At 43.5% G+C, this 27025-nt stretch overlaps 1 protein-coding gene across 3 annotated transcripts in view; it reads left to right on the top strand.

Annotated features, from left to right (window-relative positions):
- The first annotated feature begins 7283 nt into the window (after positions 1-7283).
- LOC125449070 (progranulin-like) overlaps positions 7284-27025 on the top strand; it is a 44142-nt gene continuing 24400 nt past the window's right edge. Inside the window, exons 1-2 of one of the 3 annotated variants that reach the window (XM_048524701.2) lie at positions 7284-7342; positions 22804-22944. In XM_048524701.2, coding sequence (XP_048380658.1) covers positions 22804-22944 — 141 coding nt within the window. In that variant the 5' untranslated portion in view covers positions 7284-7342. Of the gene's footprint in view, positions 7343-10803; positions 11320-12275; positions 12726-22803; positions 22945-27025 lie in introns of those variants that run through there. The other 2 variants (XM_048524696.2, XM_048524687.2) reach the window with 2 other exon arrangements.

Genomic DNA, 27025 nt, shown 5'->3' with positions numbered 1-27025 from the left:
ATCCTATTAGCTAACAATTTTACTTCATTAATCAATCACCTGCTTTGTGTCCCTATTAACTGAGGGAAACACAGTATAAATACATTTGCACTTAGTCCAGCCTCTCAAGAGATTCAGTAACAGAACGCATTGGTTAAGCTCAAATTCAAAGAAACAAGCTCAAATTCAAAGCAACAAGCAAAGAAATTCTGCATATTTAAGTGACTCCTGTGCTGAAGGTCAGCTCACAGGAAATGTAAATTTAGTGCTGAAGTGTTTTAGCAAATAGCCTGAATTGTATGCTAAAATAAAAACAGAATGTTGGAAATAATCACTATGTCTGGCAGCATCTGTGGATGGAGAAGTAGATTAAATCTTGAGTCAAATATGACTTTTTCAGAACTGATTTAACACGTCTACGGCCACATCAATTAAAATATTTAATCAGATAAAAATATTAATAGTTTCTATCAATGATAATAAAATATGTGAATAAACTTTGGATTGAAACTAATGCTTGAATGTCTGCTGGCAGAACAATTAAACAATCAAATGAAGTGGAAATTTTAAAAATTTCAGAACTTAGCCAAGAAATTCATGTTCCTGATATGAGTAAGTATTCATCGAGTTTTTCCCTGGTCATTGTTAACTGTTTGGCTTAATGATAGCATGCTCAACTCAGCCAGACTGTTGTAGATTGTTGTAAATAGTTGTAGTTGTAGATCTCAAAACTGCATGACCTTGGTCTCGGCTCTATCCTCTGCAAATGGATTCTCATCTTTCTTATCCACAGACTGCAATCAGTGAGGATGGGTAACTGCACCTCCTCCACCATAACACTCAAGACTGAAGCCCCCCCAGGGATGCATCCTCAGTCCCCTTCAGTACTCCCTGTGCACCCACAACTGTGTTGCCAAATTCTGAATGAACACCATCTACAAGTTCGCTGACGACAGCACCATAGTGAGATGGATATCTAACAACAACAAGTCAAAATACAGAAGAGAGAGAGGGGCCTTGGAGACATGGTGCAATGAAAACAATCTGTCTCTCAATGTCTGCAAAACTAAAGAACTGATCATTGACTTCAGCAAGACAGGAGGAGAACATGTCCCTGTCTACATCAATGGGACTGAGTTTGAGAGAGTGAAGATCATCCAGTTCCTTGGAGTGACGATAAATGATGGCCTGTCCCTGGACTTCCCACATAGCTGCAACAGTCAAGAAGGCACAGGTGGCTTAGGAAATTTGGCATGTTTGTAAGGTCCTTCGCCAACTTCTACATATGCACCATTGAAAACATTCTGTCTGGGCACATAACAGCCTGGTACGACAACTGCTCTGCCCAGGACTGTAAGAAACTACAGAAGGTGGTGTGCACAGTCCAGACCATCACAGAAGACAATCATCCATCCATGGACTATTTACATGGCTCATTGCCACAGAAAGGTGGCCAACATCTTCAAAGACCCGTCACACTCTGGTAATGACCTCCTACAACCTCTTCCATTAGGCAGAAGATACAGAAGCCTGAACACATTCACCAGCAGTTTCAGGAACAGCTTCTTTCTGGCCATAATCAGACTGTTGAATTGACACTGGCCTCAAATAATGTAACCTGCAATGTAACCTGTATGGCTCTAAGTCTTTTTGATCTCTACATCCTTTGCTTGCTGTGATCTGCCTGTATCACTCAAAAACAAAACTTTTTACTGTATTTTGGTACATGTGACAACAAAATAAAACCAATCAAATTAGATTCAAGTCCCATTCTATTATTATTATTTGGGCCAATATTTCAATGATGGAATACTGCACTATCTGAGGTACAGTTAGTTGTGAGCCAACCAGAGGATGTCGAAAACCACAGAGAAAGCCCAATGAGAATGTGGAACAAATGCAGAATTTAAAATTGGGGTTTCATTAAAATAATCTGCCGTAATCTACTGCGTGGCAGGGTAAGAGTGCCATCAGGTAGCTGTGGGACTTGTCAGAGTGACTACCATCAGTTAGTGCGAGGTTTTGTTGGAGATCTGGTTAGACTGTCCTCGCTCCTCTGACGGTGCCTATTGGTAGAGTGTCAGTTGGTCAGATGTGGTTAATGCACCCTCAAACATCTCTTTTTCCTTCTGAAGCCAAAAGACAAGGTGAACAGGGATGGGATGGATTGAGTGAGAGCCGCTGGAATGATGTGAGACACTAAGGTAAATATAGTTAACCCTTGATATTCTGAAAGCATGTTCAGGTACACATCGCTGTCTTTAACCATAATTATGGTGACCTTACTACACAACCCCCAATACTTTCATGTTCCTTCATACCACCATTCCTTTTGTGTTCAGTGAACCAACAGTACCACCTTCTATGTTGGCACAATGTTCCCTAGTGCCTTTTCCACAGGCGTTAGCACTTGCCATGTAAGATTGACTATGCCTAACAATGAGCTGATAAACAACCTGAAAACCCTCATAGCTGCATCCATAACATTTTGAATTGCTCATTGGACCCACCTGAGTCTCGGCCACCTTCTGACACTGTGGGCCCTCTTGTCCTGCAAATAATGTTAGCCTTTTACATAAAGCCACTATGGCAGTGCATCACAGTAGCCATTCACATTTCAATCTAGCACAGTGCACAATTACAGAAGTGCCTTGGACACACATCCTATAGTATGGGGGGTTATATTTATAGAATACCCACAATGTAGAAGTATGCCATTTGGCTCATCAAGTTCACACAAACCTTCTGAAGAACATCTCACCCAGACCCAACCCCTACTGTATCCCCGTAACCCTGCATTTCCCAATTTAACCCACCTAGCCATCACCTCCCTAAACACTGTGGGAAATTTAGCATGGCCAATCCACCTAACCTGCAAACCTTTGGAGGAAACCAGAGCACCTGGAGGAAACCCACACAGACACAGGGAGAATGTGCAAACTCCACACACAGTCGCCCAAGGGTGGAATTGAATCCACCCTGGATGGGTGGTGCTGCCTGGTGCTGCCTAAGAGTCCCACTGCAGAAGTAGAATTCAGATGCCAACCACCACAGTGACCTTTGTGCTCTTCTGATAAATTTTGCTGGAGTTTAGCTCATGGAACGTCTTCCAGCACGACACCTTTGGTTCTCTATCATACTCATATAAAGACAATCTTCTGTCATGTTGTGCCAGCTACTCAACAAATTATTTGCCTGAATTTATGAACCTCTTTGATAAGGATCTGGTGCTGCTGATCCAACCACCTTACCGATTAGGCTTCTGTGTGCCATTCCGGTATGGTAATGTTTTTTTAAAAATGCCTATAAGGCTTCTATTTGAGTACATGCAGAAACTATAGTCTCTAAGCAGTGTTGGCAGGGTGGGGTGAAGTGAGAAAAAGGGGCTGCATGAATGCAAGTGATAACAAGAACTGCTGATGCTGGAGCCACAGATAACACAGCGTGGAGCTGTGGGAACACAGCAGGCCAGGCAAACACTCCATACCCCTCTATTCTCTGCCTGTTCATGTGTGTATCCAAATGTCTCTTAAACTTTGCTATCATATCTACCTCTATCGTCTCCCCTGGCAGAGTGTTCCAGGCACCTCCTAGTCTCTGTCTAAAAAGCTTTCCTCCCATATCTCTTTTAAATTAACCCCTCTTACCTTAAACCTATGTGATCTTGTACTGGACTTTTCCACCCTGGAAAAGAGGTTCCAACTACCCACTCTATCCATACCTTTCATAATTTTATTTACTTCTGTCATGTTGCCCTCAGCTCCAAAACTCTAGTGAAAGCAATCCAAGTTTGTCCAACTTCTCCTTATAGCCAATACACTTCAATCCAGGCAACATCCAGGTAAACTTCTGAACCCTCTCCAACACTTCATATAATAGACAGTACTCCAAATCTGGCCTGACCAAAGACTTGTACAGCTGCAACATGTCTTGCCAAGTTTAATATTCAATGCCCCAACCAATGGAGGCAAGCATGCCATATGCATTCTTTATGACCTTATCCACTTGTGTTGCCACATATCACAAAACTCCAACAGCACTGATTACTCGCTCCCTGAAAGAGTTAAACAGTTTCAGTTAGCGTCTTTTAGTAAACTAAGATGTAAGCAGAACAGAAAGTTAGAAGTTGTACTTTAGACAGGATAAGGAATGACACAATCAAGCTACTAAGGCAAAAGACAAAGTCAGGAAGTGAAAAGAATGGATGACAGAAACAGGGCAATAGCCTAGGGTGCACAATCAGTGAAATTAGGGAAGCTTGCATGGATGACAACAATGCTTAGTGTATATATACACAGAAACAAGGAAATGAAACCAAGGACATCTGTTTAGAATGTGATTTTATGTTGTAAACTTGACTGAAGGTTTGTGCATGATTGCAGATGCGTAGAGGATGGACACTTTTCAAAGTACTGTGTTAGACTGGCTAAGGCTGGGTCTTCATGCATACACTTTAATAAATTATCACAACCTGTACTTGAGTCTTCTGGTGGCTTGTCATGTCACACCACAACATTCTCCATGTATATTCTCAAAATCAACCTGTTCAGAGACATTATAACAAACTCCAGAGCACGTGCGACTTGACACTTGGCTTCCTGGATCAGAGGTAGGGACATTACCACTGCACCTTTCTAGCCCTCAACATTCTCCATACATAAACACCTGGTCAAATGTTCACCCAGTTGCCCTTTAATTGACATGTAATTATCATCTTTTATCTAGTTTCATTTGATCTCAGTCACCCCTGGCAGATGATAGAAGGTGAAAGTCAGAGGTTCTACATTAATCATCGCCTGAGACATTATGCAAATCTGAGTCAATGCAGAGAGGGAGCAAGTGGGGCTTGAAACCAGGACCCCTGGCCCAGGGTCATTCCCACTGCATCACAAGAGTCTTTCAGTGCATTAATGTTGAATACTGCACTTTTGGGCAGTATCAATCTTCATATTTGCCTATGGAAAGCAAACTATGAATGATTTCTTTCAGTATCATCCATCGGTTGAACAAGAATCCAGTTGGTGCTCACCCGACTCCTATCTGATGGTGGATACCAGCTCTTTTATCATAGCATGAACACTTCACAAGCTGTTTTTCTTATTCTACTTTCCACATAGGTCTTCGCTTCACAGATTTACTGCTTCTGAGGTCAATCATCCATCCCACAATACTGGTCTGGCCTGAAAGTTGAGCTGTCAAGGCAGCTTTTCCTGAGGTGGGTGTTGGCAAGCTGGGAGATCTTATGTCTTTGTGTAGCTGGCTGAAGGTGCTGGGTATTACATGGCCTTGGAGGGTGCGATTTCAGCTGTGGCAGGGGAAGCTCATGCAGTTTAAGGCTACCATCCGTTTGTCAGTTGTTCCTCGCTACCTCCTCACACCCCCACCCCCCAACACCGCCTGTCATTTCCCAGTTTAATATGGAGGCTGAACAGATGCCGCAGTCTGCATCCCACCCAATCTGTTTAAGTAAATCCATTCTGAAGAAAGGTCACTGGACCTGAAATTTTAATTCTGCTTTCTCTCTACAGGTGCTGCTAGACCTGCTGAGTTTCTCCAGCAATTTCTGCTTTTGTTTATGATTTCCAGCATCTGCTGGAATATATATGTGATTCATCAAAAGTTCAATTGACTGCGATATTACCCAGCCCACACCATAATGCAGTTGGCGTGTTAAACTAGCACATAAAAAGGGTAAATAGCAAGGAAGTCTTTGGAAGGTATCCTTTGTCCATCAGATGTAACTCCTCCCTCCCCGCACACTTTCCCATCCAAGACATCTTTATTGCGCTAATGCTGAGTTTTCGAGAAAACATGTTGTGTTTGGTTTTTGGCTACATGCTGGATCTATAGACTGTTTAAGGTGCTTTCTGTAGAGTGTTCTTTCTGTCAGATTTGGAGATTGGAGACAATTTGAATGTTCCTGGAGATTATGCAGGAATTATGTTTGGGTGCAAATCCTATCAGATTGCGTGGATCAGTTGGAGTGGCAGTTAGAGGCAGTGAGGAATTTACAGGACCTAGGGGTGTGACAGATAGCCGTTTCAGGAAGGTAAAAAAACAGTAGATATAGACAGCTACATTGGTTACCACTAGGAAAGGTAGCTGGGGTAGGCAGGTAGTGCAGGTGTCTCTTGGGGCAATTCCAATCTCAAATAAGTATACTGTTTTGGAAAATGTAAGGGTGATGATCTCTCAGGGAATATAGCACAGACATTACCGTGACTAGTTCTACAGAATGAGGAGTATGTCAGGTTCCAAACAATCAATTGTGAATGGAGACCCTCTAGTCAGAGGCACAGACAGATATTTCTGTAGCCAACAGCAAGACATCAGAATGGTGTGTTGCTTCCCTTTTGTCAGGGTCAAGGATGTAGAAGATCATAGAATCCTACAGTGTGGAAACAGGCCTTTCAGCCCAATAAGTCCACACCGATTCTTGGAGCATCCCGCCCCAACCCATCCCATTTTTTGTCTGAAGAAGGGTCTAGGCCTGAAACGTCAGCCTTCCTGCTCCTCTGATGCTGCTTTGCCTGCTGTGTTCAACCGGCTCTACAACTTGTTATCTCCCATCCCCCTATAACTCACCAAAGCTACATATCCCTGAACACTGCAAACAATTTAGCATGGCCAATCCACCTAACCTGCACATCATTTGAATGTGGGAGGAAACTGGAGCACCTAGAAGAAATCCACGCAGGCACGGGGAGAACGTGCAAACTCCACACAGGCAGTTGCCCGAGGCTGGAATCAAACCCAGGCCCCCAGCGCTGTGAGGGAGCAGTGCTAACCACTGAGCCACCGTGCTGTCCCATGTTTTGGAAAGGATGCAGAATATTCTCAAAGGGGATAGCGACCAGCAAAAGATTGTTGTATATATTGAAAACAATGCCATTGGAAGAGAAAGAGGAGGTTCTGCAGAGACAAAATAGCAAATTCGACAGGAGGTTAAAAAGTATGTCGTTGATGGTAGTAATATCTGGATTACTCCAGGTGCCATGCGCCAGTGAGAGTAGAAATAGGAGGATAGGGCAGGTGAATGCATGGCTGAGGAGCTGGTGCAGAGGGCAAGAATCACATTTTTGGATCATTGAGATCTAGTATAGATCATAGTGAAGAGCTGGGGTGGGAGATCCAAAGAGATCGAAATAAATTAGAAGCCTGAGGCTGCTACAGTACAGAAGAGAAGCAAGTTAAATATTCAAGGCAGGCAAAAGCAAGGCAGAGAATGAGGTACGACTGATAAATTAAACTGCAGAGAAATAGCAAGAACTGCGGATGCTGGAGTTAGAGATAACAAAGTGTAGAGTTGGAGCAATACAGCAGGCCTGGCAGTAACAGAGGAACAGAAAAGCTAACGTTTCAGGTCAGGACCATTCTTCAGAATTCAAAAATTAAACCACATTTATTTCGATGCAACAGGCCTGACAGTTAAGGCAGATGAACTCAGGGCATGGTTGGAAACATGGGACTGGCATATCATAGCTTTACAGAAACATGGCTCAGGGAGAGGCAGAACTGATCGTTTCGTCTTGCAGGGAATAAATGCTATTGGGAGGATAGAAAGGGGGGCAAGAGAGGAGGGGAGTGGCATTTTGGTTAACAATAACATTACAACTATACTTAGGAAGGATGTTCCTGTGAAAACAGCAGGGAAGTTATTTGGGTGGAACTCAGAAATAATAGAATGATCACCTTTTTGGGATTGTACTAAAGACACCCCAACCGTCAGCAGGAAATTGAGAAGCAAATATGTAAGGAGATCTCAGATATCTGGAAGAATAATTGGGATATAACGGTAGGGGATTTTACTTTTCCAAATATAGGCTGGGATTGTCATAGTTTTAAGCACTTGGATGGAGAGGCATTTGTTAAGCATGTGCAAGAAAATTTTCTTATTCAGTATGTGGATGTACCTACAGTAGAAATACTGGACCTTCTCTTTGGAAACAAGGCACGGGAAATGATTGAGGTGTCAGTGGGGGAGCACTTTGGGCCAGTGATCTTAATTCTATTAGTTTTAAAGTAGTGATGGAAAAGTACAGAACTGATCTAAAAGTTAAAGTTCTAATTTGGAGGAAGGCCAATTTTGATGGCATTAGGCAAGCATTTTCAAAAGTTGATTGGGAGAGGCTATTTGCAGGTAAAGGGACGGTTGGAAAAGGGGAAGCCTTTAATGAGATAACGAGAGTTAGGAGATATTACGTTCCTGTTATTGTGAAAGGCAAGGCTGGTAGGTGTAGAGAATGCTGGATGACTAGAGAAATTGAGGTCAAGAAGAAGAAGGAGGCATATGTCGGCTATAGATAGCTGGGACTGAGTGAATCCCTATTGGAATATAAGGGCAGTATCAGTATAATTAAGAAGGAAGTCAGGAGGGCAAAAAGGGGGCATGGGAAATCTTTGACAAATAGGGTCCAAAGAGAATCTACAAATGCATTAAAGGCAAAAGAGTAACCAGGGATAAAATAGGGCCCGTTAAAAATCAACAAGTGTAACCACAGGTGATTGATGAGATACTAAAAAAGAATTTCAAGGTAGTATTTACTGTGGAGAAGGTTATGAAAGCTTAAGAACTTGGGGAAATAAATAGTAATAACTTCAATAGTATCCAAATTACAGAACATGAGGTGATGGATGTCTTAAAATTCAATCTGTGGATGAGGTGTATCCCAGAACATTTTGGGAAGCTAGGGAAGAGATTGTTGGGTCCCTTGCTAAGAGTTTTATATCATTGATATCCACGGGGGAGGTGCCGGAAGACCGGAGGTTGCAAATGCGGTGCCTTTGTTTAACAAAAGTGGTAAGTGAAAGCCAGGAAATTATAAACTGGCGAGACTGACATCAGTGGTGGGTAAGTTATTGGAGGGGACTCTGAGGGACAGGATGTACATGCGTTTGGAAAGGCAAGGACTGATTAGGGATAGTCAACTTGGTTTTGTGCTCAAGAATATGTGTCTCACTAACTTTATTGAGTGGTTTTGAAGAGGTACCAAAGAAGATTGATGAAGGCAGAGCAGTAAGCATTGTCTATACAAACTCAGTAAGGTGTTCGACAAGGTTCAGCATGGTAGACTGCTTAGCACGGTTAGATCACATGGAATCATGGGGGAGCTAGCCACTTGGATGCAAAATTGGCTTGAAGGTAGGAGATGGAGGGTGGCGTTGGAGGTTTGCTTTTTGGACTGGAGACTGTGACCAGCGGTTTGCTGCAAGGATCATTGCTAGGTCCACTGCTTTTCATCATTTATATAAATGTTTTGGATGTGAATATAGGAGGTATGGTTAGTAAGTTTGCAAATAACCAAAATCAGTGGTATTGTGGACAGTGAAGAAGGTTATCTTATAATGGGACCTTGACCAGATAGGCCAATGGGCCCAGGAGTGGCAGGTGGAGTTTAATTTAATAAAGATTGTTGCATTTTACTAAGACAAATCAGGGCAGGACTTATACAGTTAATGGTAAGGCCCTGGCGAATGTTGCTTAGCAAAGGGCTGCAGGGGTGCATGCGCATAGTTCCTTGCAAGTGGAGCTGCAGGCAGACAGAGTGGTGAAGAAGGCATTTGGCACACTTGCCTTAATTGATCAGTGCATTGACTATAAGAGTTGGGATGTCATGTTGCAGCTGTACAGGACATTGGTTAGGCCACTTTTGGAATACTGCATTCCATTCTGATTGATTGATTTATTATTATCACATGTATTGAGATAGTGAAAAATGTTGCTTTTTGTGCTACACAGGCATATCATGCCATACAAAGTGTATCAAGATGGCAGAACAGGTTGCAGAATACAGTGTTATGGCTGCAGAGAAGGTGCAGAGAGAGAGAGAGATCATAATTAACACTTGAGATGTCCATTCAAAAGTCTGATAACAGCAAGGAAGAAAGAAGCTGTTCTTGAATATATTCGTACGTATATTCAAACTTCTATATCTTCTGCCTCACGAAAGGGGGTGGAAAACAGTATAACGGGACGGAAGGGTTCTTTGACTTTGTTGATTGCTTTTCTACAGCAACAGGAAGTATAGATACTGTCAATGGATGGAAGGCTGGTTTCTGAGATGGATTGGGCCGTGTTCACAAATCTTGTGGCTATGTTTTCATTTGATCTCACTGCTATGGGAAAGATGCAACGAAACTAGAAATGGTTCAGAAAATATTTACAAGAATGTTGCCAGGGTTGGAAAGTTTGAGTTGTAGGGATAGGTTAAATAGGTGGGCCTTGCTTTCCTGCAGAGTCAGAGGCTGAGGTGTGACCTTATAAAATAATGAGTGCATGGATCAGGTGAAAAGCCAAAGTCTTTTTCCCAGGATAGGGGAGTTCAACACCAGAGGACATTGATTTAAGGTGAGAGGAGAGATTTTAAATGGACCTGAGGAGCAAATTTCTCACGTGAGGACGGTGCGTCCATGGAAGGAGCTTCCACAGGAGGTGATGGGAGCAAGTAGAATTACATCATTTAAAAGGCACCTGGGTGGGTATATGATTAGGAAGGGGCATGGATGGGTTGGACCAAAGGGTCTGTATCAGTGTGGTTTAACTCTGTGACTTCAAAACCCATCCTATAGTCCATTCCACCTTTCTTCGTTCAACCCTTTCACTTTTGCCAGAAATCCTGCTCATTCCATAGAACTGCCTGCAGTCCCAGCGGTAGCCACTTCGTGGTTCTGGCGCTGGCGCACAATCCGATTGATATAATGAGAGCGACGTCAATTCTCTGTGACCTGTTCATGGCGCGTTTCGCCTGCGGGGCGGAAGTCCTGCTCCACCAGCCACGGCGTATGCCTGCGGGGCGGAAGACTTGCTCCACCAGTATCGGTGTATAGTTCAGCTGTGTCTCCTCCGTTTGTTTTCTTTCTGGGGTGTTCCTGTAAATTCGTGTTTGGGAGCGACAATCCAGTCGAAATTAGCTTTCCACTTGTGCGGAAAATAATTAGCGACCAGTATGAGAGTGTCAGGTGGTCAGTTGCAGCAGTGTGGGCAGAAAATCAGATTACTTTAGGAATATTTTGAACCAGAGTTGGCAAGACTTTGGATATGTCAGGTGTAAGGTTTGGAGAGCAGTTGTAGTGAGTAGAAAGAATTTTAAATCTTTTTTGAGGGCCCGGGTTTGTCTCCTGGCCCACAAGGAAATCTGAAAAAAAAATTTTCAAGTTATCTTTTGGGTCTCAGCAGTTTGTAACGAGAAGGCAGCTGGCACAGTTTCCCCATTCCGGTTTCAGAGTTGAATTGCAGAAATCGATATTATGGTGTGGAGGTATTTTTTTTCTCAACCTGTTGAGAAATGAGAACCCACTCGCTTGTTGTTCACCTGCACAAATGAGCAAATTGATTTGGAGGTACCACATCTTTCTCTTTCCTATTCTAAACTTTATAATTCATTTGTGGAGAGAAAACACAGTTACTGTTTTGAGTTGATTCACCCCTAGATCTGGAGGCAACTGCTAAATGGTGGTATTTATGCTGATAATGGGCAGGGCATGGAAGGAAGCAGTGGGCTGAATAGATGGAGATGGTGCATGCAGAGAGGTTAACAGAAGGAAGCAATAAAGGAATTGTAAGCTGGGGAAGAAGTGACTGCTGATGGGTGAAATAATGGGAACTGTGAATAGTTTGAAATAGGTTGGTTGTTCTGGAGCAACCTATACAGTGCAAGATCTTGGGGTGTGGAAGTGGGTAACGAATATGGCAGGTGTTCACACTCTGAAATTGTTAAAATCAATGCTGGGCCCTGAGTCCTTAGGCACCAGATGTTTGTTTTTCCAGCTTGTGTTGAGCTTTGCTGGAGTACTGTAGCAGGCCTGAGAGAGAAATGTCATTGGAACGTGGTGTGTTGAAGTGGTAGGCAACTGGAAATTTGTGGATCATTTTTAGAGATGCAGAGGAGGTGTTTCGCAAAGCAGTCACACAGTCTGTGTTGTTTTCTTAAATCCCAAAAGTAAAGGAGACTGCATTGCAAGCATTGAATGTAATACTAATTTACCTGCACTTCAATTAGTCTAGGCTATTTAACCTGAAAGTTGTATCTGGGGCTTCTGAGCTTCCAGCTGCCTGACACTTAAACACATCACCATGTTCCCATGATGAGTTTTCCATCTTGGGCCTGCAGCAGTACTCCAGTGAAGTTTAATACCAGCTAGAAAAACACAAACATCTACCACCAAAGTACCTTACAAGCTTCAGGACTCAACATTAACAATTTGAGTGTGAACACCTCCCCCAAGGTCTTGCACTGTATGGGTTGCTCCCAAAATAGCCAATCCATTTCCAATATTCACGGCTCATGTTATCACGTATCCAGCAGTCTCTTCTTCCCTGGCTTACTTTTAGCAATCTCTTTGTTTGTTTCCTGTTTTTTTTTCTCACTCTCTATCTCTTTCCCCCTTTCTCTGGATACTTCCTCTGTCAAGTTGTCTCACTTCTTTCACTCCCACCCTGTTGTCAGCATAAATGCACCTTTTCTCAATTCAGCCACTGAATTCAAAACATTATCTGTTAATCTTTCTGTGGAAGCTGCCAGATCTGCTGAGGTTCTGCTTTTGTTTTAGTTATACACATCACTCTTTCAAACAGCTTCCTAGAAACTTTCACACAAGCAATTCCATGATTTTTATTATACTTCCTCTTGATATGAGTTAACTTTAACTCCTATTGGCTGACAATCTCATAAATTAATCACTAAAGGAGCAGGTCATAAGAACAAGTGTTAGTTACACTAGTGCCTCAGCCGAGAACAACTAACACGGTACGTATTAAATGTTTTAAATTTCATCTTGACTGAAAAATGAATTGCATGCTGAGGATCGGTTTATATGAAGTGTAAGCAATACTAATGGTGGTTATCCCAAGAGAGTATAAAATTTAAATAATAGATCCACATTAGCCAATGTATTTACTCAGATTTTTAAAAAAAAATTATGGTAATAAATTTAAGTGGGCAACAACAAAAACTTTGAAAGCTGGGCATTTGAAATAATGACATTTCTGGAAAGAAATAGTTCTTTTTGGCCTTTATTTATGAACAATTAAACATTCATACATAAAGCAACATTTTAGCATTTTTTAAACTGTAATCATTGTTACTAATATTATCAGGTGAACATTTATTATATTGGTAAGGCATTACTCTGGCTTTATTTTGTCCAATTTGATTCTTGATTCAGAAGCTGTTTTCACAACTCTGCACCAGTAAGTTGTAAAATGAAATATTCTGCAGAGTTTTGAAGCTATAATTTACATGTAGCACTGCACTTTTAGAGGGCTTGGCAGGAAGGAAACAGGATTTCTGTTATTTTAGCTTCACTCTTCTTTTAATAATGGAAAATGTGGAAATGGCTGGGGCGTTGAACAGATATTTTGTGTCGGTCTTCACAGTGGATGACACAAATAATGTGCCAGTAATTGATGACAAGGAGGCCAGTGGTAGGTAATGACCAAGAAATGATCATTATCACTAAAGAGATAGCGTTGAACAAGCTAATGGGGCTATAGGTAGACAGGTTTCCTAGCCTTGATAGAATGCTTCGCAGCGTACTAAAAGAGATGGTGGGGGAATAGCTTGTGGTAATTTACCAAAATTCACTGGACCCTGGGGTGGTTCCCACAGATTGGAAAACAGCAAATGTGATGCCACTGTTTAAAAAAGGAGGTAGACAAAAGATGGGTAACTACGGGCCCATTAGCTTAACTTCTATTGTGGGAAAGTGCTTGAATCTACCATTCAGGAAGAAATAGTGATACAGCTGGATAGAAATAGTCCCATTGAGCAAACACAGCATAGGTACATGAAAAGCAGGTCATGTTTAAATAATTTACTGGAATTCTTTGAGGACATTGAGTGCAGTGGACAACAGGCAACCGTTGGATGTAATGCATTTGGGTTTCCAGAAGGCATTCGACAAAGTGCCACCCAAAAAGGCTGCTGCATAAGATAAAGATGCAAGCCTTTATGAGCATTGTACTAGCATGGATAAACGATTGGTTAACTAACAGAAAGCAAAGAGTGGGGATAAATGGGTGTTTATCTGGTTGGAGACCAGTGGCTGGTGGTGTGCCTCAGAGATCAGTGTTGGGACTGAAATTGTTTACAATTTACATAGATAATTTAGAGTTGGGGACCAGGTGTCGTGTCAGAGTTCACAGATGACACTGGGATGAGTGGTAGAGCAAAGTGTGCAGAGGACACTGAAAATCTGCCAAGGGATATAGATAGGTTAAGTGAGTGGGCAAGGGTGTGGCAGATGGAGTACAGTGTTGGTAAATGTGAGGTCATCCATTTTGGTAGGAATAACAGCAAAATGGATTATTATTTAAATGGTTAAAAATTGCAGCATGCTGCTGTGCAGGGGGACCTGTGTGTCCTTGTGCATGAATCACAAAACGTTGGTTGGCAGGTGTAGCAGATAATTAAGAAGGCAAATGGAATACTGTCCTTCATTATGGTACGGAGTTTAAAAATAGGAATGTTGTGCTGCAACTGATAGGGTGCTGGTGAGTCCACACATAGAATATTGTGTACAGTTTTGACCTCCTTGCTTGAGAAAGGCTGTACTGACACTGGAGGAGGTGCAGAGGAGCTTCACTAGGTTGATTCCAGACTTGAGAGGGTTAGCTTACGAGGAGTGATTGAGTAGCATGGGTCTGTTCTTATTGGAATTTCGAAGAATGAGGGGCGATCTTATACAAACACATAAAAATTATGAAGGGAATGTATAAGATAGAAGCAGGGAGGATGTTTCCACTGGTGGGTGAAACTTGAACTAGGGGGCTTAGCCTCAAAATAAGGGGAAGCAGATTTAGGACTGAACTAAGGAGAAAACTCATCTCCCAAAGGGTTGTGAATCTGTGGAATTCCCTGCCCAGTAAAGCAGTTGAGGCTACCTTGATGAATGTTTTTAAAGCAAAGATAGATCTTTGAATAGTGAAGGAATTAAGGGTTATGGTGAGTGGGCGGGTAAGTGGGGCTGAGTCCATGGAGAAGATCAGCCATGATCTTACTGATCTTCGAGTGATTCATTTTGGAAGGTCAAATTTGAATGCAGAATATAGGGTTAATGGCAGGATTCTTGACAGTGAGGAGGAACAGATCTTGGAGTCCACGTCCATAGATCCCTCAAAGTTGCTACCCAAGTTGATAGGGTTGTTAAGAAGGCGTATGGTGTGTTGGCTTTCATTGTCAGGGGAATTGAGTTTGAGCTGCGAGATTATGCTGCTGCTCTATAAAACCCTGGTTAGACCACACTTGGAATATTGTGCTCAGTTCTGGTTGCTGCATTATAGGAAGGATGTGGAAGCTTTAGAGAGAGTACAGAGGAGATTTACCAGGATGCTGCCTGGACTGGAGGGCTGGTCTTATGAGGAAAGGTTGAGGGAGCTAGAACTTTTCTTGTTGGAGTGAAGAAGGATGAGAGGTGACTTGATAGAGGTGTACAAGATGATGAGGAGATATAGATAGAGTGGATAGTCAGAGGCTTTTTTCCCAGGGCGGAAATGACTATTACGAAGGGGTATAATTTTAAGGTGATTGGACGAAGGTATGGGGGGATGTCAGAGGTAGATTCTTTACTCAGAGAGGGTGGGTGCGTGGCGGTGGTGGTAGTGGAGTCAGATACATTAGGTACATTCAAACAACTCCTGGATTGGCACATGGATGATAGTAAAATGTAGGGTATGCAGGGTAGTTTGCTCTTAGAGTAGGATAATAGGTTGGCAAAAAATTGTGGGCTGTAGGGCCTGTACTGTGCTGTACTGTTCTATGTTCTGTGAATGGCAGAGCAGTCTGAACTGGCCGGATGGCCGACTCCTGCTCCTATTTCTTATGTGCCCTGTTTCTGCCATGTGGAGGCACTTTAAATAGTGGTCACCACTTTTCAGATTAGATTACCTACAGTGTGGAAACAGGCCCTTCGGCCCAACAAGTTTACACCGCCCCTTGAAGCATCCCACCCAGACCCATCCCCATTCCCCTGTAACCCACATACCCCTGAACACTACAGGTAATTTAGCATGGCCAATCCGCCTAGCCTGCACATCCTTGGACTGTAGGAGGAAACCGGAGCACCCGGAGGAATCCCACGCAGACACGGGGAGAATGTGCAAACTCCACAACTCCACAGGCTGGAATTGAACCTGGGTCCCTGGTGCTGTGAGGCTGCAGTGCTAACCACTGAGCCCCCGTGCCGCCCGTGTGATGTTAATGATGCCCATCCACCCTGACAGGTGGAGGCGAAAGATGTCATGCCATGTTTTGTGATGAAAAGCTCCGGGTTTCCCAGTATCTCTCAACCAACACCACTAAACACGGTATGACTGGTCACTGTCACACTGCTTTTTATGTGACTTTGCTGTGTATAAATTGGCTTCTGTGTTTCCTACATCATAGTGATTACATTCCAAAAGCCTTTCATTCATTGTAACTCCATTAAAGTCATTTGATCAAAAGATGAAAGTTATTACTTTCTCATTGCAGATGAGATATTAGCTCATTTGTAGGAAATACCTGTATCCTAAAGGACAAGTAAATTGTATGCAAACATTTCTGGGCTGACAATACAGACTGAGCACCAAGTTGCCAGGTTTGCTGTACATTGGAATATAAATGCAAACATTTTAAAGCAAGGGCAACTTAGTTAAACTATTTCAGTTAGAGAGTTTTGATGTTATTCAAAAATACAGATCCAGATTTCTACCTGATAAAAAGGAGTTAGTGATCTGAATCATTTGCCTGTGAAAATTTTGTTTAATGGCCTGACATTGGGTAAAGGACTGCCACATTTCTTTCCTTCCAGATGCATTCTAAACTTGCTGCTCTCCACATGTAGCCTTTAGAGGGGCTGCCAATTCTATTCAAAAATTTACAGATTGCAATAGGTTGAGGACCCAAGCAAGTATCAGCTGCCTACGTCACTTATGAGGTGCAGGCTATGAGATTGGAATCATCGTTGTTGTTTGGAAATTACTTGATTTTTAAAATTTCAAGCTAGCAGCCATTGTCACTGACCTCAGAATATCTTCATGATTTGTTTCCAGGAGATTGCATAGCTACCTTTGTGAGCATTGAGTTTTTGCAAGCACTTGCCTGATCTACTGCCATGCCTTTGGTGATTGTTTAAGAAATACATAGCCACAGTATGCTAATCTTCCCAAATATATTGAAGTAGGCCTCTGAGCTAACCTGCGTGGCTGGTAGGAATAGGGAATTTATGTCGTAAGCTCCTAAACTGTAAATGAGGCTGCCTCATGTGCCACCTCTGACTCCTCTTCTTCTCTGGAATTAGCCAAAAGAATTCAATGCCCAGGTATTTATTAGAAATATTATAACTCTTACCCTCTAAGTTGCTGTTGTCAATTATCAGTAAAGGTAACAGCCTTATGGAGATGCTGCTGGGCCTGCTGTGTTCATCCAGCCTCACATTTTATTGTCTTGGATTCTCCAGCATCTGCAGTTCCCATTATCACAGCCTTATGGAAATAGTTGATACAGAGCTGAAACAGAAAAGCAACACAGGGAAGCATTATGTTAATTGCGAGTTAAAATAGTTGATTCTGTAAGGAGCCTGACCGAGAGATCTCCATGTAACATGCAAATGAGAATATTGCACCCGAATCAGCTTTCTGGTCCAGCCACTCTTGAGTGTGGTTTCAGACTGAGTGCTAGCTGCTTGCCAGTTGGCTGTCTACTGCATAAGGATAGCCTGAAGCCTTCAAAGTACTTGTCATAAAGTTTGCATTTAACACAGCAAAATCTGCACTCCCTAGTTCTTGCACAAAGGAAGACATTGACTTGCATTTAAGTAAGCTTTGTGAAGTTTGAGTCCTTAACTGCAGTAGAAGTGGGAACAGCGCATGTAGTAAGTTTGGTTATTCCTCGCCCAAGCTATGTGGTTCATCCTAATTGGCTCAATTTCAGTGCAAATGTTTACATTTGTTGTGCTACATTAAGATGCGCTGATGTTTGGAAAAAAGTTATAGTAGGCAACTGGAATATGTGGGTTTGCTTGCGGACATGAACATTGGTTAAACTCTTTTCTACATACTGCAGAATTCGAGAACAAAGGATTTGCATTTCCACTGGGGACTTTCAGTCATTTTTTGAACTTAAGCAAAAGAATCCCAAACAATTGACATGGCAACTGTGATGTTATGGAGAATAATTGGTACCTTGCCTGTTGAAATTCAACACTAAAACACTTTTTAAGCAAGTTTGATTTTATGAAAAATTCTCTGATATCTTGCCTTTCTGCAACTGATGGAAGCTGAACATTCCTATGGACTTTCTTGTGAAGAATCCTATGTACATTGCAAATATATTTACAAATAGCAGCTACCATACATCCCAAGTCTATGCACCTGTATAAACCAGCTTATGTAAAGGAAAAGTCACTGTAGTCCGGGAGGACAAAAGGGCAGACTTGTTTAGGAAGCTTAAGGTAAAGGACCCTAGGGGTCGGTGACCATAATATTCACCCTAGATAATAAAATGTGAGGCTGGATGAACACAGCAGGCCAAGCAGCATCTCAGGAGCACAAAAGCTGACGTTTCGGGCCTAGACCCTTCATCAGAGAGGGGGATGGGGGGAGGGAACTGGAATAAATAGGGAGAGAGGGGGAGGCGGACCGAAGATGGAGAGTAAAGAACCTTCCTGGACCTCTCAGTCTCCATCTCAGGCAACCAACTTGTAACTGATGTCCATTTCAAGCCCACCGACTCCCACAGCTACCTAGAATACACCTCCTCCCACCCACCCTCCTGCAAAAATTCCATCCCCTATTCCCAATTCCTCCGCCTCCGCCGCATCTGCTCCCACGATAAGACATTCCACTCCCGCACATCCCAGATGTCCAAGTTCTTTAAGGATTGCAACTTTCCCCCCACGGTGATCGAGAACGCCCTTGACCGCGTCTCCCGCATTTCCCGTGACACATCCCTCACACCCCGCCCCCGCCACAACCGCCCCAAGAGGATCCCCCTCGTTCTCACACACCACCCTACCAACCTCCGGATACAACGCATTATCCTCCGACACTTCCGCCATTTACAATCCGACCCCACCACCCAAGACATTTTTCCATCCCCTCCCCTGTCTGCTTTCCGGAGAGACCACTCTCTCCGTGACTCCCTTGTTCGCTCCACACTGCCCTCCAACCCCACCACACCCGGCACCTTCCCCTGCAACCGCAGGAAATGCTACACTTGTCCCCACACCTCCTCCCTCACCCCCATCCCAGGCCCCAAGATGACATTCCACATTAAGCAGAGGTTCACCTGCACATCTGCCAATGTGGTATACTGCATCCACTGTACCCGGTGCGGCTTCTTCTACATTGGGGAAACCAAGTGGAGGCTTGGGGACCGCTTTGCAGAACACCTCCGCTCAGTTCGCAACAAACAACTGCACCTCCCAGTCGCAAACCATTTCCACTCCCCCTCCCATTCTCTTGATGACATGTCCATCATGGGCCTCCTGCACTGCCACAATGATGCCACCCGAAGGTTGCAGGAACAGCAACTCATATTCCGCCTGGGAACCCTGCAGCCATATGGTATCAATGTGGACTTCACCAGTTTCAAAATCTCCCCTTCCCCTACTGCATCCCTAAACCAGCCCAGTTCATCCCCTCTCCCCACTGCACCACACAACCAGCCCAGCTCTTCCCCCCCCCCACCCACTGCATCCCAAAACCAGTCCAACCTGTCTCTGCCTCCCTAACCGGTTCTTCCTCTCACCCATCCCTTCCTCCCACCCCAAGCCGCACCCCCAGCTACCTACTAACCTCATCCCACCTCCTTGACCTGTCCGTCTTCCCTGGACTGACCTATCCCCTCCCTACCTCCCCACCTACACTCTCTCCACCTATCTTCTTTACTCTCCATCTTCGGTCCGCCTCCCCCTCTCTCCCTATTTATTCCAGTTCCCTCCCCCCATCCCCCTCTCTGATGAAGGGTCTAGGCCCGAAACGTCAGCTTTTGTGCTCCTGAGATGCTGCTTGGCCTGCTGTGTTCATCCAGCCTCACATTTTATTATCTTGGAATCTCCAGCATCTGCAGTTCCCATTATCTATAATATTCACCCTGCTGTTTGAGAGGGAGAAGCTGAAATCAGATGTAATGGTATTACAAATGAGTAAAGGTAACTCCAAATATACAAGGGACGAGCTGGCCAGAGTGGATTGGAAAGAGAGCCTTGCAGGGAAGATGGTGGAACAGCAATGACAGGAATTTCTGAGGATAAATCAGGAGGCACAGCAGAAATTCATCCCAAGGAAGAAGAACAATACTAAGGGGAGGACGAGGCAACCATGGCAGATAAGGGAAATCAGAGACAGCGTAAAGGCGAAAGGAAAAGCGTACAATATGGTGTAGATTAGTGAGAAGCAAAAAAGTTTGGGAAACCTTTAAAAACCAACAGAGGAAAAATTTAAAAAGCAATAGGTAGGAGAAGATGATATGAGGGGGTAAGCTAGTTAGTAATATAAAAGAAGATTGCAAGAGTCTTTTTGCAGATATGTAAAAGGTAAGAGATGCAAGTGTAGACATTGCACCACTAGAAAATGGTGCTGGAGAAGTAGTAATGGGAAATGAAGAAATGGCAGAGGAACTGAATAGTACTTCGAAAATTGATGCAAAGTGAAAGACACCAGCAGGAATCCAGAATTTCAAGCAAGTCAGGTTGCAGAGATGAATATTGTGGCCATCATTAAGGAGAAGGTGCTGGGAAGTTGAAAGGTCTGAAGGTGGATAAATTGCCTGGATCATACGGACTGTACCCCAGAATTCTGAAGAAGATAGCTGAGGAGATTGTAGCGATATTGGCAATGATCTTTTGGGAATCACTGGAATCAGGGTGGGTCCCGGAAGACTAGAGAATGCTATGTAACACCCTTGTTAAAGAAGGAAGGGAGGAAAAGACAGGAAAATATAGGCTGGTTAGCCTGACCTTGGTCATTGGTAAGATTTTAGAGTCTATTATTAAAGATGATATTGTGGAGTACTTGGAAGTGCATGGTAAAATAGTTCTGAGTCAGCGTAGCTTTGTCAAGGGAAGGTTATGCCTGACAAATCTGTTAAAATTATTTGAGGAGGTAATGAGCAAGTTAGACAAAAGAGAGCTTCTGGATGTGATCTATTTGAATTTGTGGAAGGCCTTTGACAAGGTGCCACACAGGAGGCTGCTAAATACAAAAAGAGCCAATGCTGTTGATAGCAAGGCAGTGGCATGGATAGAGCATTGGCTGACTGGCAGAAGGCAGAGCGTGGAGAGAAGTAGTATTTTTAAGGATGGCAGCAGATGACAAGTGGAGTTCCTCAGGGATCAGTGTAGGTACCACAACTATTCATGTTACACATTGACAATGTGCACAAAGGAACTGAGGGATTTGTTGCTAAGTTGCAGATGTCACAAAGATATGTAGAGGGGCATGTAGTGTTAAAGAAGCAGGGAGGCTGCAGATGGCCTTGGACAGGCCTAAAGAGTGGGAACGGAAGTGGCAGGTGTAGTACAATGTGGCGAAATGTGAGGTTGTGCACTTTGGTAGGAAGAATAGAGTACTAGACTATTTTCTAAGTGGTGAAATGCTTCAGAAATCAGAAGCACAAAGGGACTTGCGAGTCCTAGTTCAGGATTCTCCTAAAGTCAGCATACAGATACAGTTGGTACTTAGGAAGGCAAATGCAATGTTAGGATTAATTTTAAGAGAGCTAGAAACAAGAGCAGAGATGTACTGCTGAGGCTGTATAAGGCTGTGGTCAGACTGCATTTGGAATATTGTGAGCAGTTTTAGGCCCCGTATCTAAGGAAGGATGCACTAATATTGAAAGAGATCCAGTGGAGATTTACAAGAATGATCTTGGGAATGAAGGGGTTGTCATATGAGGAGGGTTGAGAACTCTGGGTCTGTATGTGATGGAGTTTAGAAGGATGAGGGGGGTATCTCATTGAAACATGGGGAATACTGAGAGGCCTGGATAGAGTGAACAGGGAGAAGATGTTTCCACAAGTAAGAGAAACTAGGACTGAAAGGCACAGCCTCAGTGAAGGGATGAGACTTTAGAATTGAGGTGAGGCATTTGGTCACCTAGCGAGTGATGAATCTGTGGAATTCATTGCTACAGAGGACTGTGGTGGCAAAATCATTAAGTGTATTTAAGACAGAAATAGATAGGTTCTTGATTAGAAAGGGGATCGAGCATTACACAGAGAAGGCAAGAGAATGTGTTTGAGAAACATATCAAGTATGATTAAATGGCGGACCAGACTCAATGGGCTGAATGGCCTAATTCTGCTCCTGCATTGTATGGTCAACTGTTGGTGAGTGTGATCAGAGGGTCACCATACCTCAGATGAGGGCTGAGGTTGGGAAGGTAGGATCTGTATGGTAACCTTAGCTGGTGTGGGAATTTAAACTACATTGGTAACATCAGTCAGCTTCCCAAACTAGTAGTCCAGCAGAATGAGCTAACTGATCCCAGGACAGCCTCGTATAATGCTGCTTAATGTGCAGCTTCCTCTGACAGTGTTTAACACATTCCAAAATTGGAGAATGAACAGTTTAGCAGAAGTAACATACTTCCATATCTATTTGTGGCAAAACTGTCTTTTTATTGATCCAGCATCTGCAGTTCCCATTATCTCTGTCTTTTTATCGAAACTGTTCTCATGGGAAGGTTGGTCAAATAATCTGTATCCCAACATAGTCCGAAATACATGTATTGTTTGGTTAATTCATATTTGCTTTGTGATAGAAACATCTCAATTCCATTAACAGTACAACTTTAGAACAAATTTCCTGATGTTGTTTCACTACTTTATGGTCTTTTCTTTCAGATGTGGCCACCTATCATAATTCTGTTGCTGGCAAATTTGGCCTCAACTGAAGTGCAGTGCCCGGATGGAAGACCTTGCCCAGATGAATCAACGTGTTGTAAACTTGAATCTGGTAGTTATGACTGCTGCCCAGTGGAAAAGGTGTGGAATAAATCTTCACTAGAAAAACATAATTTAATCATGCATGGCTTGAGCATGAATGTCTGAACCCTATGCTTAAAAGTAGGAGTGAGCCTGCCAGTGATTGCTCTGCAGCTATTTTATGCTGGAATTTGTCTCTCTGTCTGGCCAGAAAGCACATTTTAGACCACTACCAACCAATTGAATGACCAGTGACTCTGTAGTCACAGCAGTGCTACTGGGTTAAGTGTTTTTGAGGACAGGTTGGTGGGTGCAGGGGGCATTCAGATCCAAAAAGCTGGGTGTGGACGGTTAAAGCGGGGAGATGAACTTGTAGTGAGGGATGCCTTCAGACTCCCAGGGGACTTAGAGAGTTGTCCTTCTTTAGCCAGATGCCAGTTTTATAGTTTAAGCTTCTTGTCAACAGTGAAGTGACCCTGCTCCCACTACAGGTATTGTACTGAGTGGTGACTGAAACATGAGACCCTTACTAATAAGCGTAAGGACAGATGGGATGTTAGATGGCTTCCCTGTTCCCCATTTAATTGCAGTGGGGCAGAATCAGGTTGGTAGGTGGTGGGCATCCCTGATTCGATTTTTGTGTCACTTTTTGCATCTTCAGAATGTTGAAGGAACAGTGTAGAATCCAGCCCCTTTATCAATTATACCAGTATCACATCAATGCCATTATGAACGAATCAGTGTACCAGTTCAGCAATTTGTGATTTCACAGAATGGGGAAGTCGCTATAAGAAAACACATGTCAAATTTCCACTCAAATGTCAATATGCAAAGTTCAACTGTCTCAATTTCAGTCACCTTTTGATTGCATTTAGTGATCAAACAATCTCAAATGTATGGTTTTCACTTTAGTTTGCTTTCTGACTGCCTGCTTCTGATTTATGTGGTCAGCACAAACAGTTTGTTTTTCTCACCATCAGAAACTTTCTTGAACAAAATCACGAGAATTGGGTAAAGACTGAGATTGCTAAAGATAATACTTAAATTATGGAATTGCAGACTACCCAGGAGAAGTAGAAAACAAAATTACTGACCTTTACAATGAGCTTTAAAACAGCAATTTAATGTGCCAGATAGGGGGAAAGAGCTCAGACTGGGAACGGAAAAGGTAGTCAGAATGATGAGACCCGTAGAATTTAGGACACACTTAAACTCAAAAGTGCTTGATAAAGTGATCACTTTATTCTGCCTTTTGTCAACTTCACCTGGAGTAGACAGCCCTATAAAGATCCATTAGAAGAGAAGATCAGATGAGTTCTAAGACTGGCTGCTGAATCAGAAAGTTTGTTGTCTGCTCAGAATTGTCCGTATTACCTTTTATTCATTTAGTAAAACATAAGCATTTCCAACGCTTCCAAATAGATTGAGATCGCTAGATGGAAAAAGACAGATAAACACACAACTTGGGGCAGAATATTACAAATCCTTGCCAATAGCTTCATGGGTTGGGAGAGCATGTAAAATTCCTCGGTGGATTTCTGCTGCTCGCTTCGCTGCCTCCGATCTGTGTGCAATTTTGTGTGGGATGAATGATGCCTAGGACAGTTCAGTTACCCTCAACCCAATAAGATGCTTAATTGACTATAATAGCTGCTTCCTGTGGAAAGTTCAGTTTTAAGGCTGGCAAGTGACCTCACAAATCATACTGTGATGTGAGGCGTTGAGGATGATAGCCTTTTCAGATTCTACCCCCTTTGGATGCACTTCTCTTTTCAAACCATAAGATGTCCCGACACTTGCCTCATCTGGACTTTGGGACGTTAGAAGCCGAGGACTTTTTGTAGTCCCCATCTTGGCCACTGGTGCTGTTGAGACTACAGAACCACTGACTAGTTCAATTGACCTCTTACTCTTTATGGGACCAAGTCCTATTTTCATCTGCCTGTTGCGTGATATTCTGCTTTTTGGAAAGGTGGCAATATGGGATAACCTGCCATCTGGAAAGCCCTCCTGCTGGTGTTTGCAGAGAGTAGGAAGATTCTAGGTTCAGTGTCAGTTGGATTAGTAATTTTAATTGTAATCATGCAGTTGGCCTCAGTGTTGTTGGATTTAGAGAAGCAAAATCATCTAATGTGTGGCATGTGGCTCAGTGCTTAGCACTGCTGCCCAAGCACCAGGAACCTGGGTTTGATTCCACCCTGTGTGGAGTTTTTCACGTACTAACCGTGGGTTTCCTCCTGGTGCTCTGGTTTCCTCCCACAGCCCGGAGATGTGCAGCTTATGTAGATTGGCCATGCTAAATTACCCTATGGGGCCCAGGGATGTGTAGTCTAGAATTAGGTGTGGATAATGTGTGATTTTGGGGATAGGGTGGGATGATGGGTCTGGGTAGAATGCTGTATGGAGAGTTGGTACAGACTAAATGGGTCAAATGACTCCTCTCTTCACTATGGGGATTCTGTGAAAACTTGTCAGCTAAACTGAAGCAAAACCTGCTAGGTATAGAGCAAAGTGTAGAGCTGGATGAACGCAGCAGGCCAAGCAGCATCAGAGGAGCAGGAAGGCTGACATTTCGGGCCTGGATCCTCCTTCAAAAAATCTGAAACGTCAGCTGTGTTCATACAGCTTTACACCTTGTTATGTCAGATTCTCCAGCATCTGCAGTTCCTACTATCTCTAGGTATAGAGCAATGTGTCTTCCAATTACCTGCTCGAGCCTGGGTGCCTTGCAGATCCAAAAACCTATGATTGAATTCTCCTCACAACCTCTTAACCCTTCCAATCCCTCCTCAATCTTCCACACCAGCCTGCCAACCTCACTTTCACAGATTTCAAATACCCTCTCCTCCCACCCAAATCTCCAATTATGCCCGCTTCCCCCATCCAAGGCTTTTGAATCTGCCTCCCTGTCCTTCCTGCACAAGGTCTTTGCTCAGTGTTCCAGTGCCCAGTGCAAGCTGGAGGAACAACACCTCATTTTCCATTTGGGGATCCTACAGCCTCCAGACTCAATATTGTGTTCAATTATTTTAGGGCCTAACCTCTCCCATGTCCCAGCTCCCCCCACCCCACACACCAGGCCTTATTACCACATAGCCTGCCACTACACACACCCTGTTGTTAGTCACTAACAGTCCCCATTAACAACTATTCACCCTCCCAGCTTGATCGTTGGCAACTCCTTTGTCTGTCCAACTGTCTTTCTCTCTCTTTGGGCTCTATCCTATCGTTTACTCCCTACCCCATCCATCTCCCTATTTTCTGCATATAAACTGACATTTTCCCAGCCACCATCAGTTCTGAGGAAGGGTCACTGGACCTGAAACGTTAACTCTGTTTTCTCCTCCACAGATGCTGCAAAACCTGCTGAGCTTTTACAGCAACTTTGTTTTTGTTCCTGATTTACAGCATCCGCAGTCCTTTTGGTCTTTGATCTTCATATTACCAAGGTTTCCAATCTCCACCCCCGAACTACATTCCCAGCCTGATTCTCTGGCAGCTAGATACCCAGATTGGAACATTTTCTCCTTCGTTCCAATAACCTGGAACTCATGATGACCTCTCCCTTTCCCCACACTGACACCCTCTGTTTCTTGTTCTCTCACTTGCTCTTTTGCGCTCGCTGTCTCTCTTGCTCTCCTCTCTCTACCTGACTGGACAAGAAGACTGTCAACTACATTGCTGTCCATTGAGGGAGCATGTCAGTGACATCCTGCAGATGCCCTGAAATGTGCAGGGGGAACACAGTTTCAGGGGTCCCTTATGCACTACTGTTGTCCCTAATTCTTTGTGGTTCAAAGAAGTATAAACCTCCCTCCCTTACCTCTGACTAAGGCCAGTTACCAGCAAGCATCATAGAATCCTTACTGTGTGGCATCAGGCCCTTTGGTCCAACAAGTCCACACCAACGCTTGGAGCACCCCACCCAGACCCATCCCTCTATAACCTGCCTAATCTACACATCCCTAAACACTATGGGCAATTTATTACACCCAGTCCACCTAACCTGCACATGTGTGGACTGTGGGAGAAAACCGGAGCACCCAGAGGAAACCCACACAGACATGGGGAGAATGTCTGTGTGGAGTTTGCACAGTCTGAGGCTGAGATCGAACCCAGGTCCCTGGCGCTGTGAGGCAGC

This window comes from Stegostoma tigrinum, chromosome 2 (assembly GCF_030684315.1).
Source record: "Stegostoma tigrinum isolate sSteTig4 chromosome 2, sSteTig4.hap1, whole genome shotgun sequence".
Classification (NCBI taxonomy): Eukaryota; Metazoa; Chordata; class Chondrichthyes; order Orectolobiformes; family Stegostomatidae; genus Stegostoma; species Stegostoma tigrinum.
This window is presented reverse-complemented; position numbering and strand designations above follow the sequence as displayed.